The 19,984-nt window shown below is 36.3% G+C and overlaps 1 protein-coding gene across 1 annotated transcript in view; it reads left to right on the top strand.

The window, feature by feature from the left end:
- Positions 1-1,149: 1,149 nt before the first annotated feature.
- The window catches only part of DMXL1 (Dmx-like 1), a gene marked incomplete at its 5' end in the record, with an annotated part of 52,469 nt that continues 33,634 nt past the window's right edge, over positions 1,150-19,984 (top strand). Inside the window, 16 exons of the mRNA XM_009871724.1 lie at positions 1,150-1,341; positions 2,727-2,895; positions 5,961-6,173; positions 6,835-7,082; positions 7,167-7,851; positions 8,388-8,509; positions 9,062-9,151; positions 9,459-9,555; positions 9,981-10,097; positions 11,325-11,549; positions 12,202-13,896; positions 14,472-14,582; positions 15,902-16,071; positions 17,242-17,339; positions 18,037-18,202; positions 18,991-19,243. Of these exons, the coding sequence (XP_009870026.1) occupies positions 1,150-1,341; positions 2,727-2,895; positions 5,961-6,173; positions 6,835-7,082; positions 7,167-7,851; positions 8,388-8,509; positions 9,062-9,151; positions 9,459-9,555; positions 9,981-10,097; positions 11,325-11,549; positions 12,202-13,896; positions 14,472-14,582; positions 15,902-16,071; positions 17,242-17,339; positions 18,037-18,202; positions 18,991-19,243 (4,651 nt within the window). The remainder of the gene's footprint in view (positions 1,342-2,726; positions 2,896-5,960; positions 6,174-6,834; positions 7,083-7,166; positions 7,852-8,387; positions 8,510-9,061; positions 9,152-9,458; positions 9,556-9,980; positions 10,098-11,324; positions 11,550-12,201; positions 13,897-14,471; positions 14,583-15,901; positions 16,072-17,241; positions 17,340-18,036; positions 18,203-18,990; positions 19,244-19,984) is intronic.

Raw genomic sequence — 19,984 nt, 5'->3', positions numbered from 1 at the left:
TTATATATATATGTAACAAGTTGCATTTGGAAAAAGAATAATTAATAAAATCTTGTAGTTTTAAATGGGCTCTTACATTTCTGGTATTACTCTGTTTTTTCTGGCTTGGATACATAATTTCGTAAGTGCTATACAGCTGTAAGATGCGTGGAGTTGAGAACAGGTATCCAGAGTATGATTAACTCTTTATGTGAAGGATTTGATAAACAGCCAGCTGAACATGAGCCAGCAGTGTGCCCAGGTGGCCAAGAAGGCCAGCAGCATCCTGTCCTGTATTAGGAACAGTGTGGCCAGTAGGAGCAGGGAAGTGATTGTGCCCCTGTACTGGGCACTGGTGAGGCTGCACCTCGAGTGCTGTGAGCAGTTCTGGGCTCCCCAGTACAGGAAGGACATCGAGGTGCTGGAGAAGGTACAGAGAAGGGCAACCAGAATGGTCAGGGGACTAGAGGGTGAGTCTTATGAAGAGAGGTTGAGGGAGATGGGGCTGTTCAGCCTGGAGAAGAGGAGGCTGAGGGGAGACCTTATCACTCTCTACAACTACCTGAAAGGCAGCTGTGGTGAGACAGATGTTGGCCTCTTCTCCCTAGTGAACAGCGATAGGACAAGAGGGAATGGGTTCAAGTTGTGACGGGAAGTTTAGATTGGATATTAGGAAAAACTTGTTCTCCAAAAGGGTGGTGAAGCACTGGAACGGGTTGCCGAAGGGCATGGTGGAGTTGCCATACCCGGACGCATTTGAAAAACAGTTGGAAGAGGCGCTTGAGGGGATGGTTTAGTGTTTGAGTGGTGTAGGGCTGTAGGTTGGACTTGATGATCTTAAGATCCTTTCCAACCTTGGTGTTTCTGTGACTCTATGATTTTAAAAAGAAAATGTAAATTTTGCTATTCCAGCTATGACTAATCCTTGAAATCTGAGATTTGGTGTTTCATGGTTGTGTAATGAAGTTTGAAGTGACTTCTATTGAGATACTTTAGTAAATATGAAAACCTTTCATACATACTTTGTTTTCCTAAGAATTTACTGTTGAGCTGTTCTTTGATCAGTTTAATTACTTGGTGCAATTTTGAAAGTTAATAGTGCAAAACTCACTTTATTTGCATGGTATGTGATAGTAAGCAGCTTCTTCATGCCTTTAATTTTCTTTCATTAGGGGTGCTGTCTGCAATGTACTCCTGACTTGCTGTAAGGATAATGTGTGTCGTCTCTGGGCAGAGACTTTGTTACCCAATGACAGCCTGCTCTATGGTGGAGGATACAACAATTGGAGTGAAGCAGCAAACTTCACAAATAACTTCAAGAGAAATACTTCAAGTAAAGAAAAAGTGCAAAATGCTTTAGAGGTGAGAAGTGAAATTGAACCATGAGAATAAACACATGTGTGCACATGTGATTTTTAGACAGGATTGTAATTAGTAACTTGAACATGTATCAAACTAAAACCCTTTGTACAGCAAATGTAAAAAGGATTTGCTTAGGAAGTCTAAGCTGACGGCTGCTCTGCTGAGCTTTCACATTAGAAGACTCACTGCCTGTTCTGCTCTGGTAAATAAAGCAAAGGGGTTTGCAGGATCTAGTTCATAAGCCTAGGAAAGGTGTGGAGCACATCCTCTGTGTATAGGCTATGTGAAACCCAATAATGATGCTACCTTAAAATGTGTTGCAGGGGCTCATTTGTTACCTCTGAGGTTGCTGGATATTTTCTGGCTTCTCCAGCTGGAGAAAAGTGATAATGCGGAGAGAAGAAAGATAAAATTTGCCTTACTGCTTGTAGTCCTCAAGTAGAGCAGATGCTTGTAAGCTCTATCTCCAAGGCAAATGATCCTTACCAGATAGCGTTTTCTAACCAATGGGAAGCAGCAGAAGTTGAAGCATTAGTGGTCTCCTGCAAGGCTGTGTAGAGAGTATGTGGGCATTGTGCTTTTATCTTTTATGCCACATTCTTAGTACATGTGGCAGAGTTGCAAAATAGTCTGAAAGGCACAACGCAGTAAAGAAAAACATTCAAAGGGGCAGGGGAAAAGACACTGGAGACAGTTCTCTGTTCCTGTTGAAAATTAGAGGCAGCATTAGAGATCAGAAATATCAACTACATAGAAATTGAGAGAAAGCTATTTTACATGAGCATGGTGTAGTAAGATGCAAAGGACAGCAAGTGGAAAGAGTATGCTCAGAGTTATACTATCATCCTTAATACAAATCATATACCTTCTTGTACCTTTAGATGCCTATAGAGATATCTGCAGCACAGTGGGCTTGAACTGTGTGTGTAGAGGGAGACTTTAATACTGTTGTAGTCAGGAAGATCTTGAAAGTCGCTCAGCCCTTGTGGTGTATGTGCTGATCTAATCAGATCCAAAGTACTGATAAAGTTTTTAAGCCTCAGAAGTGAGAATATTCAGTTTTGCTGCTTTGTTTGTTCAGAATCTTTCATAAGCATGATGTGCATGAATAAGCATGGAACATTATTGTTTTCAAGTATACAGTCTGCACACTGAAATATGAAGCAGTTACTTCAAGGTACTGTATGGTACTTCATAAATGAATCTGAAAGCACTAGTATCTTTCTACAGTAGACAACCTGAACAATGTAATTTTTGCACGGAACTCCACTGATGCTTTAAAATAGCTTTTAAAGCATTCACTCACTAGTATCTAGAAAACGACTTACAGGTGAAATCTACTGTTTTTTGAAAGGAATTAAAATGACAACTTATTTTTCATGCAGTTAAACCTGAGGCACTTTCGACGAGGGAGGAGGAGGTCAGGTGCTGTTGTAGCACATACTGGATATGTTCCACATCAGCAAGATCCACATGAAGTTCACAGGAACGTCCCTCCTCATGCAAATGCGCTTTGTCACTTCCATATTGCTGCCAGTATCAATCCAGCTACAGGTAAGAAATGTGGTAAATCCTAGCTACGGAGTGAGCTGCAGTTTCTGATAGGTCTCTGTTACCTGTATAGGCTTAACTGGCTCAGATATATTTGTACAGTATTTACATGATGATGTGAAATTACTATCATGTTGGTTTCATTTAATGCGTGAGAGAACCTTCTTATACACTAATGATTTGAATTAATTTCTTCCATGGTAATCCTGTCTCGGTTTTGATCATCTATTAACTGAGATTCAGAGTGGTCTGAGATGCAAAAAGCTAGGTATTTGTAACCAGAGTTACGAGTTTACTTGAAATTGTATATGATATTGGGAACACACTGATAAATTAAAACTTTTCAAACTTTTTAAAATGAGTGTCTGACGCCAAGTGTCTGCATTAACCACACATCCCTGTACTTCTGTTGTGTAACTGTAAACAAAATACTCCTTCAACTTTTGTTCCGTAAACTTTAATGTTCTCTTGCTCTCAAGCAATATGTTGATAGGCATTGAGAGAAATCCCCTGTAGCTGCTATAATTAATGTTTTCATGATTGGTTGTGTATGCTGAAAATGAAGCACTGGTTTGTTTATTGAAAAACTGAAGGAAATGCAATATTGAATGGCCTTTCAGTAAGGTTTTGCGGCTGTGATCTGATTTCCTCTGTCTAGATTTAATGAACAAACATGATATATAATCCTTTTTCTAAACGAATTAAACTCTATCTTCTAAATAGTATTTTTAAATTGTTTTTTTTTTGTTCCTACTGACCCTTGTTTGAAAGGCCAGTTTTGACCTAAAGACATTCATGAGGAGTTCATATTTGTAGCTTTACAGCCTTTGTTATATTATGAAGGACTATTGCTGGGCTGAGTCAGCTGTAAGCACTTTCTCCTGTAGTATTAGAATTCGTCTTCGTCTTTTTTTTAGAATTGGTCCATGTTTATTTCAATAGGTTGGACTAGAATCACATCCAGCCTACCAGAAGGGAACTTTTGTTAGTCTTGTGCTGTACCGTCAGTGCTTTCCTATTTCTACAGTAAATATCTCTAGTCACATATGTTACTACTTGAAGTCATAAATGAAAATTTCTCCAAAGCTTCTTGGAGATTTGTAGTTCTCTTTGCATTTCTGGATCCTCAAATTGCACAAGGAACTAGCTAACTTTTTCATGTGGCTAGCATGTAGTTTTTCATTGTTCTTATATCAAGTCTTAATTGATGCACTTGTTTCCTTGTTTGAGTAAACATAATTTCACTTTTAGTAGTCTTTGCAATATAAATGCGTGCAACAGCAAATTTAAAAAATGAGAATAAAAATGATATTGGAAGATAATGGTAAAATATTTTCCTAGCTGTCTAAAACTTCTCATTGCCCTTTTTAATCTTGTATTGCTTCTGTGGTACCTGTATTAGTATTATCTATCTTATTACTGTTTTTTGGATCACTTGATCATTAACTCAGTGGATTGAAGGTTAACAGATTAATGAATGCAGAACCTCTGTTCAAAGTAACTTTGACATCCTGAATCTTAATTTGAAGAAGTATCTGTTTTCCCTCACAGCCAAGTCCTTGAGTACCTTGGTCTAACAGATTCTCTAAGTAGTCCTTTTAGTTTGCCCTTTTGAAATTAAATTTAATCCAAAAAAGTAATCGTATTTTCTTTCATTTGATTTAAACCAAATCAGTTTGTGATCTCTCACTTGAAAAATTGCCCTTATTGCAACATTCAGAGTACTTGATAAAAGCTAAGACCGAAGCAGCTTTATCATAGAATCATAGAATCATAGAATCATAGAATGGCCTAGGCTGGAAGGGACCTTAGAGATCATCTAGTCCAACCTCCCTGTTTTGGGCATCTCTTATTCCCTTCTTTTTTTGAAGACTAATGCTGTCATATATGAGAACAAGTGTATATTTAATATTTACTGTATTTGTGTTCTCTTGTTAAGTTTGAAACTCATTTTCTTAGAGCGACAAAGTCCTTGATAGACCACCTTTTATACTAACATGTTACTTAAACTGGTATCTAGCTTGGGTGAAGTTCAGTGAAAATAATAAACAGTGATGGTTAGGACAAAATTACGTCTAGGCAAATTCAGAAAAAGTTATTATATCCCAAGTCCTTAGGAGTTTTCTGAAAAGGGAGAATATGATTTGTAAAGCAAATAAGCATTCACTGAGGGTTTTGGTCAGAGCTGAACATCATTTAGAAGTTGGTAGTTTTGAGGTAGGAGAAGGGGCAAAAATGTGATTTCAATAGCAATCTTTTATTGTGTGCTCAATTCAGATTTTCTTAGGCTAAAGTGAAGGGAAGCTAATCAAAAGCCATCATTGGCTTTGAAAAAAAATGCGGAACTGTAGCAAAAAGAGACTTCTGGGTGAGAATTAAATACAGCTTTCAGCATGCTGCTTGTATTTTGAGGAATTCGCAATAAATCACATAGCTATTTTTTAGCCACACTTAATTTAGATTGTTTTGTTCTGCAGCAGTCTGATATTTTCTTGTATTGCTTTTTTGATTACTGCTTTATTTTTCACAGCCACCTAGGACATCAAGTAGCATCACAGGACAATGTAAATTAATAATCAAATCTATAGGAATTAGAAAACCTGGATTTACATGGTATTAGAAGATATCATTTAGTCACTGTACTAGTTGTTTTGCTAGTGTAAGCCCTGTTGTACATGGTCTTTGTTTACAGCATGTGCCTATTGCAGCATTTATTGTGGACTAGATGTTGGGAAATTAAACTGAATTCTTTTGGTTTGTACTGAACTATAGTAGCGAAAGACATGATAAATCAACAGATATGGGCAGTGGTACATCATGAAGATGTAACAGTACAGGGACATACTGTAATCCTAATGTAACCATACCAAAGAGCCTCCCCGTGGAACAACTTTTGTTGTAGAATCAAGCAATTTAATGGTGTTGGTGAAAGGAGTCACAAGTGACAATACACTTAGTGTATTTTTTTTTCCATGGTAGGAGTTCTGCTTAAAAACAATTTGCCTAAAATTATTTTTGACCAGACTACTTTGCTTTCAAAAATGTCAATATGTTTTTTTTTCTGGTAGATATTCCTCTACTCCCTTCTATCACATCTCTGAGTCTTGGTGAAAATGAAGAAAAAAGTGGACCTTTTGTTGTGCACTGGTTAAACAATAAAGAACTTCATTTTACTTTATCCATGGAAGTATTTTTGCAACAACTTAAAAAGAGTTTTGAACATCATTCTCTGGAGACTAATAGTGAGGAATCTAATCAAATGGATGGCAGATCAGAAGGAGGTAAAAGTCTTTTATAATAGACAAATGGTTTTATTTTACAAAGTAATTTGTAATGTACTCTCATGTGAGGCAAGAGACAGGCAACTTTACATGTAAGCATACAGACAGCTTACAATAGTATTTTCAGTCCTTACTTTGGAAGTACCTAAGTGTCTTTTGAAAATCTGTATCTAGAAGTTATCAATTTGTTTATTGTTATTCCAGAGATTTTGAGTTATTTATGCTGAAAACTGTGTTATTTAATTAAGCTGACCTTCAGACCTTTGCCTGAAAGTGTGTTAAAGCTTTGGAGGAAACAAGTGCAACTTTAGAATTAACTTTTTTTTTTATTATTCATGTACACCTAATTTAAACAGCCTTATAACACAATATGGTCAATTAACTTAAATATATACAATTTGGACATGATTGCTTCGTTCTGCCTATGTGTGCAAAAATTTATGTGAAGTGGGGAAAAATAAAACTATTTCAAATCCATGTACAGTATAAACTATTTTGGTTTGCTAGTCATTGAGGTTTGCTAGAGGGTTTCTGGTTAAAACGTTCATTTTTTTGTATTTGTCTGTGTATGAGTGTCTTATAAAAAGCTTGAAAGGTGCTCCAGAATAACACTGCTTGCTATACTTCTGCTTTCGAATATATATGTCTCTGTGTGTTCTAGAAGTTTTTGAAAATGGAGATCAGCAAAAAGGAAACCAGGAAAAGAAGGAACTGGGTGATGAGAAAACCACTCCAAGCCTTGTTCCTTTATCTTCTGCTATTATTGATCATGAAATTGAAGTACTGCTTTCTGAGTGGAGTAAAAATGCTGACATGCTATTCAGTATACATCCTATGGATGGTTCTCTACTGGTCTGGCATGTGGACTGGCTAGATGAATACCAGCCTGGCATGTTTCGCCAGGTGCAGGTACTTTATTTTTTCAGGATTATGCTTAGTTACTCAGTTACAAGTATGATGAGAAAATAACTTATTTCTCCCTTAAAATTCCAGGTGTCATTTGTCTCAAGAATTCCTGTTGCATTTCCAACGGGTGACGCAAACTCTCTTTGCAGAAGTATAGTGATGTATGCTTGTACCAAAAATGTTGACTTAGCTATACAACAAGGCAAACAAAAGCCTCCTGGCCTTACACGATCTTCATCTATGCTTATCTCTTCTGGACACAGTAAATCAACCAACAGTTTAAAACTAAGTATCTTCACACCTAATGTCATGATGATTTCCAAACATGCAGATGGGTCATTGAACCAGTGGCTAGTGAGTTTTGCTGAGGAATCTGCTTTTTCAACTGTACTCAGTATTTCACATAAATCCCGATATTGTGGTCACCGTTTTCATCTTAATGACTTGGCTTGCCACTCAGTATTACCACTGCTGCTTACAACCTCACATCACAATGCTCTAATTTCACCAGATGTTGAGAATGCAAAACAGTCAAATGATTCTTTGAAGTCTCAGGAGTCTCCAATAAGACTTCAGAGTAGAGGCAATACAAATGTAACATCCCAGGATCCCAATGCAGTTTACAGTGAACTTATTCTTTGGAGAGTTGACCCTGTTGGGCCTTTGTCGTTTTCTGGTGGAGTTTCTGAAATTGCTCGGATCAATTCTCTCCATATTTCGGCTTTTTCTAATGTTGCATGGCTGCCCACACTTATACCCAGCTACTGCCTTGGTGAGTTTTGTTTCCTGATCTGTGAAGTGTTCTAGAATAAGAGTAATACAATCCAATAATGCTATTAAATAGATAATTTAGCTATATTAGAATGCATTGGAAGGTATGTTAAGCATGGATCCTTTATTTCATAAATTTTCAATCTGCTGATACCTGGAAATTGTTTATTCCTGTGTGAGGAGTTGGTCTGTTCTTCCTTCTTTTATGTATTTGATATATTAGGAGGTAGGACAGTAAACTTCTTAGATGCTAGTGCGTATTTAAGATTGTATTGAACACTTAAAAGCAGAGGTAGATATTGCTGTGGTATGGAACTAGGGTTCTTAATTTCTTTTATAAACTTTGATTTGGTTACTGAGTCCAGCATGAAGCGTGCTAGTTCTTGCTAGCGAATATAAACTAAAAAGAAAGATTTTTTTCGTATGCTGTGTTGGTTTTTTTCATAACTTCAAAATTGCCTCTTGCCAAGAAAAAAACCCATATAGGGAGTGACTTGGTGTCTGAATATGATAACTTTGTGCATTCTTATTTTTCAGGTGCATACTGCAATTCTCCAAGTGCCTGCTTTGTGGCTAGTGATGGACAGCATTTGAGATTATATCAAGCTGTAATAGATGCTAAGAAACTTCTGTGTGAGCTCTCCAACCCAGAAATTTCTGTAAGTGAAAAGCTGTCTCAAGTTTGGAACTTCATTCAGCAGCACCAGTTTCAGACTTGTTGATAACAAAGCTGATTGATGAGAATTTCAAATTATGGTAGTTCAGGTCTGCTTTTTCAGAACAGGTATAGTAAAGCTTTTTTAGCATTGTATCCATATACATTCAGTTTAATCCCAAACTCTGTATAGTGAGGCACGTCAATGGTTGGGAAGTACCTCTGAAACACTTGCACTACGCAGAGTTGTAACAGATCAACAAACTGTGTGTGTTGTCCATCCTGAAGGAAAGTTGAGATGACAGTGCAGCTTGGGGAAGTGACAATAAAGTACTGAATGTGAGGCTTTGCAGATACTCTCATCACTTTTCAGCTGTTGAAAACAATGTGGCTCTTGATAAAACTGGGAATTTTTCCTGTGTTCTTGGTGGAGTGCAACCAATGTATGTTTAATGTTTTAGTTAACATTTGCTTATGATGTTGCAGCTACCTAGCAGGCCCCAGAAATGCACAAAACTGAGTTAACAAGAGCATCCCCCTGACTCTTTTTAAACAGAAATATGTTGGTGAAGTTTTTAACATCATAAGTCAGCAATCTACAGCTCGCCCGGGATGTATCATTGAACTGGATGCTATCACAGAGCTTGTAAGACTTTATTTTCTTTATTATTAATTTTTGTACTCATTTTATACCATAATCAGCTTGTTTGAAAAGTTTTAATAATAAAGGCTATACCTGTAGCTCTCCACCAGGTAAAGATGAGGTATTTAAAGATTGATTCTGAGATATGCTTGCTTTTGGTTTCATAGTACCTGTAAATGAAAAGAAAGCAAGTGATAAAGGTGCATTTTCTTGAGAAAGCTTTCATTGTTTTATATAGCACCCATGGTAGAGAGCAATTTTAAGGAGTGTGTTCATGATGCTCAATTCTTGTCTATGTTTATTTTTTTAGCATGGCAGGAAAACACAGTTATTTCATGTTTTTCAAGAGGACTTCATTTTAAATAACCAGAATGAAATAACCAAAAAGAACAGTTTGTCAGACTCTGGTAAAGTATTTCTTACACATCTTTAGATGCAGCTTCTATACTTTTTATATGTTAAAGGCCAAACTTCTGTCTAAGCTCACTGTGTTAACTATTACAGTTGCCAGTGACATAGCTAAGAAACTGTAAGAGTTGAGCAGGTAAAAAACAAAGGTGTAGAGCCATGAGTACATTCTGGCATTTAAATATGAACACAGCAAATTCAGTCAAGTAGTTTGAAATCTCTGAAGGAAAACATTGAAAGTTCTTTGTGTGTACTTTTGATGAAATACTAAGAAAACTAATATGATGAGAGTTGGATATGGTCAAACCATTGCATTTCAGTGTTAATTTACAACAGCTTAATATGATTATTTGCTAGCCAGCAAAATTTAGTTCTGTTTTCAGGTGAATAAACCCTAAGATCTTCCTGTTCTGAATTTCATCAGGAAACCAGCAGAGCGGATTCTCTGAAAAGTTCTACTTAATAGTAGTAGAATATACTCAAAATCATTCTTTGCTACATATGTGGCATTTACATTTGAAGTCAATTCCTGTTTCAGTAGGTAAGCCCTCTTTCTTGTGTTTTTCTGTTTAGGAAAATGTTTCTATCTTGTGAATATATCTGCTTTTCTCTGTGTTCTAAATTGTATTTCAACTTCTTGAGAGGATGTTCAGTTCAGTTAGAAGCTTTCATCACAACCCATTTTTTATTGATTACTTCTTAATCTTTAGAATGCTGAAGCTTCTGAGTTAAGCCAATCCCCATATTCTAAAGACAAATATGTTTATCTGATTTTAATACAGCCTAACAGTTCAGGTGGTTGGATTCTCAAATGTTTTTGTTCTGCAGTTTTTTAAACATAAGTTCTAACCTGGACCATAGTCTTGAGCACGTAAACAAGAGGGATATTAAAATTATGAACAATTTTGAAGATTTGAAACAATCTCTCTTTCAGACTACCAAACCACCACAGAAAGCTGTAAGGCTTTTAAAGTAAGCTAAGATTTACCTCAGTAGCTTTTTGTTAACATTTAAAGTTTCTAAGAAAACAATCTGGTATTCAACACATACCAGAGGAATCTGTTAGAATGTGTATTTCTGTCATTTCAACCAAATTGGTATTTGTCTTACTATTGCTTTCAAAGGCAGAATTCCTTCAGTTGTTTGAAGTATTCCTGCAGTTAGTTTTAATTTTGTGATCTACTTAAATGATGAGGACAGTATCAATAAGGATTTTCAACCAACCTATTGGCAATCTTCATGTTCCAAATTGATCAAGTTAATTCTTTAGCTCTTGACTTTTATTAAAAAAAAAAAAAAGTAGTGAAGCATTTGTATTGCATTATCTCCTAGATACTACATCTTAAGCAAATATTAAAAAAACTTTTCTTTAAACTAATTTTCCCCAATTTGTAAGGTAAGACGTGGAGGTCTTAATTTTCTCTAGCTGCAGGTATTTTGTGCTTCATGAAGAGTTAATATCTGTGGATAGCCACCTATGTATCTCTTTTACGTGCAGTTTGGGAGTTTCTAATTACAGTTTGATGTGTTTAAGACTGAAGCGTTAAAAGCTATAACTTCTCAGCAGTTCTAGAATTTCAGAAGTATTTAATCTGAGATCTGCTAGCATTTCTCTTGAAATCTGAATATGGGAAGATATTTCATTAAAATGAAAGTAGAATGTCAAGTCATGTTTGATCGATGGTTTTGGAACTTCTAAGGTGAGTAAGATTATGCTAAAAGAAGTCACTGACTTGTTTTAAAATCAACAATGTAAACTTTTTTTTAGATGAAAAGGTAGATTCAAATACACCTGAAGCAACAGCACAAGCAGAAGAGTTGTATTCTTCACCAGATCCAGAGAAGGTCCAATCACCTTTCACTCAAAAGTATCAGGCCTGTAGAGCAAACCTTCAGAGCACCAGCTGGCTGACTCTGTCTTCCAAAATGGTGTATAGTCAAGAGCTGAATTTGCCAGAAGGAGTAGAGATACTAAGTGTAAAGCCATCAGCAGGTTTGTAATTTTTTTAAAAAGAATAAAATAGGGAATCCTTTCCTTTTTGACTTTGATCTTAAAATAGAAATAAAGTAATAATAAGTTTGATATTTTTTATTAAAATAAAAACACCTGCAGATGGATCTAAAATGTTGGCTAAAAATTACTCCCTGGACTTCCTATCTCAGTCCTGGGACTAATACAAAAAAAAAAAAAGCTTTTATATAAGGTATGATAATAATTGAATTCCAGATTCTTGCAATAAAAGCAATTACAGAAACAAAAATCTGTTTTGTGGTCATTCATAATAGGTTTTTTGTAGGATCTTATACTTAAATATTAAGGCTTCCATCAGCAGTCTTTCAAAATTTTGTAGAGAAGTTTAGATTTCTGAATGGCAAATGTTTGATTGGAGAGATGATAGATGTTAATATTAAGGTTTAAGTCATAAGACTTGACCCCTCTCTAGCGCTTAAAATGGAAACAAAGTGTTAAATGATTTCATAAAATTTTTTCATGTCTCTTCTGTGAGGCCCTGCAAACCACCCTCTTTGTGAGGAGAGGCTAATATTTTTTTTGTGTTTCAGAATAATAAAATAATTGAGTAAAAATGACTTTACTTTTTCTTGCTTTTAATATTTCTCCCAGTAAAAATGTTTTTAATTTCTAGGACATCTGAGTTCTTCTTCCATATATCCTGTTTGTCGTGCACCATATCTGCTGGCTACTTCATGCTCTGATGGAAAAGTTCGATTCTGGAGATGCAGAGTTACCACTGAATCGTCAGCTTCTTCCATGCCAGAATATAGCACGCATAATGATGTTACATATGTATGGGAAGAATGGCCATTACTGATTGAGGATGGACTTCTTAGTAGTAGTGCTATTAATGTTCCAGGAAGGCCAACTGAAGTTAGCTGTGCACACACGAACAGATTAGCAGTAGCATACAAACAGGTAACATCTAAAACCAGTTATCTTTCTCAAGATTTTATAATGCATGTTAGTATTTTTGAATGTGAATCTACAGGGGGTTCTTCTTGGATTCTAGAACAGACTCTTGATTTAGATGAGATAGGCACCGTGTTAGGCTCTGGGGTTAGTATTGATAGTACTTTAGTGGAGTATAACAGACAAGACATTTCTCTCTCTCATGGTGGCAATAGTATGCCCAGCGCTAAGCACTTGGTACACTTAGATTGGATGTCTAGGGAAGATGGTTCCCATATTCTAACAGTGGGAATAGGATCGAAACTTTATATGTTTGGTCAGCTGTCTGGGAAAATGCAAGAGCAAAACGGTAAGGAGATTGCTACAATCTCCCACAGTAGCAGTACAAAGGCTACAGCCCTTTCTAGGTTTGTTCTGCTGCGTTGTGTCGACTTAGTTTCATCTGTGGAGGGATCACCTCCTTTTCCAGTCTCGTTGTCTTGGGTGCGTGATGGCATTCTTGTTGTTGGAATGGACTGTGAAATGCATGTTTATTCCCAGTGGCAATCTCCTTCCAAGCAGGGACTAGTTAGTACAGATTCCTACAGTGGAAGTACGCCATGTATAACTAGCTTAATGAAACAAAGTCAGTCAGCTGCTTCTGGTCTGCATCCACCAAAGCGAGCCTTGACTAGATCTATGACCAGCCTTGCACAGAAACTTAGTGGAAAAAAGTCTGCCTCTGATCTGTCTATGGAAATGGAAGATTCTGGACTTTTTGAAGCAGCTCATACATTATCTCCCACTTTACCTCAGTACCATCCTTATCAACTGTTGGAACTCATGGATCTTGGTAAAGTACGTAGAGCTAAAGCTATTCTGTCCCATCTGGTGAAGTGCATTGCTGGAGAGGTGGTTGCTGTAAATGAATCTGAATCCAATCTTGATAAGAGGCTCAGATCTCTGACCATCAGTGCTAGTGGAAGTACTGCAAGAGATCCCAAAACGTTCAGCAGAGCTGAGACTACAGACTATATTGAAATAGACTCTGTTCCACCATTGCCTTTGTATGCTCTGCTTGCTGCAGATGATGATTCATGTCATTCCTGTTTAGAGAAGTCTAATAATCAAACCAACCATAATATAAGGGATATGACGACTGACAGTTACGAAGATCTCTTTCAAAACACTGTTACAAGTACAGATGAACTGATGCTTGATGTGGATGAAGACAGTTCAAAACCAAAAGTCATCGATCTTTCTCAGTATAGCCCAACTTACTTTGGACCAGAGCATGCCCAAGTTCTTTCTCGTCACTTGCTTCATTCAAGCTTGCCAGGTCTGACTAGGATGGAGCAAATGTCATTGATGGCCTTGGCAGACACAATTGCTACTACCAGCACTGACATTGGAGAAAGCAGAGACAGAAGTCAGGGTAAGCTATCTCTTCCAAGTAAAATGTTCTACTGTGTTTCGTGAACTTCTTTGAGAGTTTTTCCTTTTCTGGAATATTTTTGTGGCTTATGAAAGCACATCATAATTTTGTTTCATACTATAGCCTGTATTATTTACTGTGCCATCAGAGTATTTACTGTTCAGATAGTTTCAAGACTTCAGACTTGCATAAAATCAAATTTTGTTTTGCTGTTAATGCCAGTGTTAGTCCATCAGTCCGCACATCACAATTGTTTCTACTTTGCTTTCGAAGAGACAAGTTTCTAACGGTCAGTGTTTGTTGCACCATGCAGAGAAATTGAGAAATAAGTTTATGGATTTTTTTATATAACGCTTTTTCTGTTGCTTGCATTAAGACCAAATAACATCTTATATTTGAAGTTTTCCTCTTTCCCGTTCCTTGAAGGGAAGAATTGTGAATTAATCTGTTAGTGTTTATGATCTTAAAGCATCAGTAGTCACAGAAATGTGAAGTATTTCTTTTGTTAAGACACACCATAGCTACTTTTAGAAGTTTCTCTGAAGTGTGTATAAAAATCCTCTGTTTCATTCCAGGTGGAGAAACTCTTGATGAGTGTGGTTTAAAATTTTTACTGGCTGTTCGGCTGCACACGTTTTTAACAACTTCACTTCCTCCTATACACCGAGCTCAACTCCTTCACCAAGGTAACTGATGTGTTTTCTTAGATGATATGTATCATAGTGATGTACACCTGATTTCTGTGCTGCTGACATACCTCTGTAGAATCAATAATTTGGGCTTTTTATTTTGTTTTTAAATACTGCTCAGTAGGAATGTATGCCATAACAAGAAAATCTGTTTTATTTTAGGTAGAGATCTTGGAATTGAAGTGATTTTTTTAATACAACAATTTTCTAGTTTTATTTTTTCTATTTTCTGAAAGAACTGGCTTTTTTTTACTTGTAGTATCATATTGCTCCAGTAACCTTCTGTAGGACTAATACAGTAGAAATTGGAGTATATAGTTACTTATTTTTTTTAGGACTTTAAATGCTTTTTTTTTCCGTATGCTTACTGTAATTATCTAGTGAACTATTTTAGGTAGTTTTATCTGGTATAATTTTACGTAGTTCCGAGCTGATATTGCAGAGGACTGAATGAGATGGATTTGATTAGGCCTAATCAAATCTAAAGGGCTAGCTGTGATTACTTTACCTTTTCATGACAGTTGGTGGCATTTCCAATCTCATGGCTTGTCAACTCTCAGCTGCATCAGAGATTGGAATTTGCCGGGACTGCTACAACAAAGTACTGTTAAGTTAGTTCTCCAGTGGAATACTTCTAGCTGGCATACTTTCGCTTCCGCTGGGCTGAGAAATTGGTGAGAGTAAGAAGTGCCTCCAAAGCATCTGAGGTGGTGCAGCTGTGTGTGCCTCTGTGCAAAGAAGCCTCTGCTGGCCCTCAGTAGTTGCAGTTATCCATAGCCAGCTGTGCAGCTGCTTAGTTATTGCCATCTTCCTCACAGGTTTTTTTTATTTCTTTCAGTTTCCTTTTGTATCTGTTTCCTCAAAGCTTTTTTTTACTGTAATTATCTGAAACGTTTTTTACTGTAATTATCTGAAACTGTTTTCTAATCTAAGTCAAAAGAGTGAACCTAGCTTTCAAAACTTGAAAGTTTGACCAGTATGTCGTACTTTGATGTGTCATGGCTGATCTTAATGCCACCTACTATAAGTATATTTTGAGCTTCAGTCAGTTACTGTTTTCTGAAAACTTAAAAGAGTTTACATGTGAAAAATGTTTTCATCTCTGTGAGCTTTGTTTAATATTTGGTGTACATTGCTTGCAAATATTCTTAAATTTCTATTGCCTCATTAGCAGTATACTTAAAAATCAGAAAATAAACAGTTTGACCTTCTTTCCTTCTACCTTTCCTACACCCTGGACTTCAGATTCTGGATTATTTCAGCAATGAATCTCTCCTTTTTTTTCTTTTTTTCTTTTTTGATGGCTTATTATGTAGGCTTATCTACTAGTCATTTTGCTTGGGCATTTCATTCAGTAGCAGAAGAAGAACTACTGAGCATGCTCCCTGCAGTGCAGAAAGGAGATCCAACTTGGTCAGAACTCAGAGCTATGGGCGTAGGATGGTGGGTTCGAAATATCCATAGCCTGCGAAAATGCATAGAAAAGGTAAACATAGCATTCTGAAGTAAAATTACTAAAATTTTCAAACATCTGCTCTCTGGTGTTTACCGTTCAATTTATGTGGTTTTTAAATTTTTAAATACATTTAGTGTTTCTGAATGTTTTGTGCCATATTTTTTGTACATCTAGTTTCTTGTATAAATATAGACTATTGTAGTACTTCAGGTTTCAAATTCTAGTGTGAAATACGTTTTGTGCTTTTAGATATTCCATTTTAAATCTGGATGTGTGCAGTGCTTACTGTGGATGCTCAGATGCTCAAGATACAGGTTTAACATACAGGGGTTTTAATATCAAAAATAGGAAACAGACTACAGAAAAAAATTCTCCTTAAAAACTTATCAGAAGTGGTAGCAACTAAGATTTTTTACATGTCTTGCAAACTGATAGATTTCCATCATAATGAAGCCTTCTATTGTTTCATTTGGCTTGGATTTTTTGTGGGTTTTTTGGAATTATGCCACAGGTGTGGCAGTAACCTCATTATCACCTGGTTTAAGTTCTTGGAAAAGCTAGGTGTACTGAGGTATAAAATAAAATGACATATACAACACAGCTTGACTACGAAACACTAAAATGCACGTCTCCTACTTTCACTTTTCAGTCTTCAGCAGTTAATCATGATCTTGTGAAATTTACCTTCATTGCATTAACAAAAATTTGAAGTTGCATTAAAAATTAATTTGAAGTACTGTGCGCCTGCATTTAAGGTTACCTTCTATGAGTCTTGAAGCATTCTTGTTGCCACTAAGTTCTCCTTCCTTTCCAACCTCCAAAAGTAATCTCTGAAAAACTGTCGTGACTCATCCCAGCCTGTTCTTCAAGACTCCGTCGGTCCTTTGGTTACCAGCATCTAATAAGTTAATTTTTTTAAGATTTCAGAAACTGATTTCAGATGTAGGCATTCCCATTTGATCTGCCAAAAAGCTTCTAGAACTGGAAGAGCATTAGCTAAATGATAGGAAACAAAAACAAGGTGTTGAAGCTGTGGTATTTTCGCATGTTCGTATGTCAGACTCATGATGAGAATAGAGATCTTATTAATGAGAACTTGGCAAGCACGGTGGGGCATGGGATACCAACAGGACCAAGAATACCATTTAAGATTCATTTAAGTTTTGGTTGGATTTTTTTGCTGTTGAACTATCTTCACAGGTGGCTAAAGCAGCCTTTCAGCGTAACAATGATCCACTTGATGCGGCCATTTTTTACCTTGCAATGAAAAAGAAGGCTGTGATCTGGGGATTATACAGGTAGGGAACACGTGAGCTCTTACATGGAGTTTCACACTGTCTGCTCTGATTTTGGGGCAAAAGTTGAATGCGATGGTAATCCCAAAGAAGCACGAATCACTGGAACCTGAGACTTGATTTCTGAATTAGTCACTACCTCGAAAGGGTAGGTTTTAAGTTTCTTGTATTTACTAAACTTGCTGTTTCTGAAGGTAGATGTTTCAAGTTTTACTCTCAAATCTACTGTAATTTCAATCACTGCTTAATTCTGATGTACTTTTGAGGAATATCGGTGTAATGTGTCTAAAGACATTGCTTATCTTTTAGAGCAGTGTTACAAATTTTACCTTAAGTTCGGAGGACTGAATTAAGTCTGTCTTCCAAACTGCAACTTCGTAATATGGCGTTCAACACTGCAGACTTCTTAAAAAGTAGTTTTTGCTATACTATTAAATGCCCACCTGGGAAAAATGATCTTTTCTCTGTTTGTGTGAGGTTAACTGAAACTACCGATAGTTTTTGTATTTATTTAAGTTTTTGTTATTTTTAAATATGAAGCCTCTTAATCTCCCAGTGTGGTGAGAGCCTCTGCATTTCCAGATGAAAAGATCCCTGTAAAATTCTACCAACAAGAGCTGTAATACATCTAGTAAAATATATAATATTTATATCAATTATGTTCAATATAATATTTATATCCATTATGTTCAATATACAGGTCTCAAAAAGACACTAAAATGACACAGTTTTTTGGAAACAACTTTGCTGAGGACAGATGGCGTAAAGCAGCTTTAAAGAATGCTTTTTCTTTGCTTGGCAAACAGCGCTTTGAACATTCTGTGGCTTTTTTCTTGTTGGCAGGACACTTGAAAGATGCAGTGGAGGTAATAATATGAACTTTTTTTTTTTTAATATTTAAGGCTTTTATAGTGCCCCACAATTACAGATATGTTGAATACGACTTGTGTTTTACATCAGTATGACCCCTGAAGATTCTGGTTTGTGCTCTTCCCCTCCCTGCCCTTCCTCCACTACCCCCACAGTTAATAACAAATGCAAATACTTGATCTTAATATTTTGATTCTGTTTTAGCTCTCATACTAGTGATACTAAAAAAAACCCCATGGTTAGATTTTCTATAATAATACTGAGAGGCTGTCGTACTATTGACTTGCTTTCAGATTGTCTGCCTTGCCATAAATGAAGACAACATATTTTTTCATTAGAAAGTTCCAGGTGTGAAAATGATTTTTTTGACACAGTGATGTGGGTTGGCTCCTAGAATCAGTTCACAAAAAAATAATTTCCTTAGGTCTGTTTGAATTCAAAGGCTGGGAGGAAGTTTGTCTCTTTACAGAACAAAACATTCATTATCAGAGTTTAGTAACCAAAACATCCAGCTTCAAGGAGTGTCATGTGCACAATGATTTATTGAAATTGGTTGATTTTAAAGATCTATTGTCATGTCAGGCTTAAACTAAAGGAATTGCAAATTAGATCCTGTATATAATAATTAGGCACAGCTATTCTCCACAGTTTGTGCTAATTTTTTTTTTAGTTTATAGGCTTACTTACCTCTGTCTGAACGGATTGATAGCACTTTCTGTCTTGTGATTATTTTAACCAGAGGAGAATAACATTTGGTCTTGCAAATGTATTTATTTTCAATTAGGTATGCCTTGAAAAACTGAATGACATTCAGCTGGCTCTTGTAATATCAAGACTTTATGAGTCAGAGTTTGAAGTGTCTAGTACGTATAAATCTGTACTACAGAAGAGAGTTTTGGGAAGTATGTTTCCTGGAAAGGAGAGCTCAGGAAACATACACTGTGACCCTTTTCTGCGGAGCATGGCTTACTGGATTTTGGAAGATTATAGCAAGGCTCTTGACACTTTGATTAAACATTCTGTTGAGGATGAAGGAGGTAAGAATATTTTTTTTTGCCTGTTAAGTTGGTTTTAGCTGTTACTTCATTTTTGTAGATTCTTAGAGCAAAGTCTGAACATGAACAGATACTGCATGGTTGCATGCCATTGCTAGTAAATAGCTTGCTGTAGCAATGTGTGTGTTTTGTATAGTAAATGTGGTGACTGAGTTGTTAATTATTCTTTAAGCCATGAAAGGATAGTTAATTTATCCTTTAAGTATGTGAATATCAGGATATGGAGTGACTCTGACTCTGCAGTGATGCAGCTGTTTTTCCATCATTACCTTAAAAATAAAGAGGCAAATTATTTCCGTCACAACCTAGGAGAAAAATTCTGATTTCACAGTTACATTGTAGAGTCTGGAAGACGTGGTGTGTTATAGCCTTTAGTCCTTGGCAAAAATGGTTACCCCAATGATAATCTGCCATAGGAAAGATTTTCATATTTTTTATGATACAAGCAGGCCCATGTGGTGCCTGAAATAGCATGTGAGTCTCCTAAAATGATTCTTTTTGCTGTTCACTCGCTAGCTTTATAGGCCCTCTAAAAATCAGTTCTATAATTTCCTGAAGTTAATCTCCTCAAGGAAATTAACTGTTTCAGGTCCCTAGTAGTTAGTGTGCTAGCTAACTCTTGGCTACTGAGAGAAGCTTGATATAGATAAATGAAGATTTGAATCCCTAGATTTGTGTAATTAATTTTAAAAATTGATTTCAGAAGTTTCTTGCCTCAGAATA

The sequence above is a fragment of the Apaloderma vittatum genome, unplaced genomic scaffold (assembly GCF_000703405.1).
Source record: "Apaloderma vittatum isolate BGI_N311 unplaced genomic scaffold, ASM70340v1 scaffold10876, whole genome shotgun sequence".
NCBI lineage: Eukaryota > Metazoa > Chordata > Aves > Trogoniformes > Trogonidae > Apaloderma > Apaloderma vittatum.
This window is presented reverse-complemented; position numbering and strand designations above follow the sequence as displayed.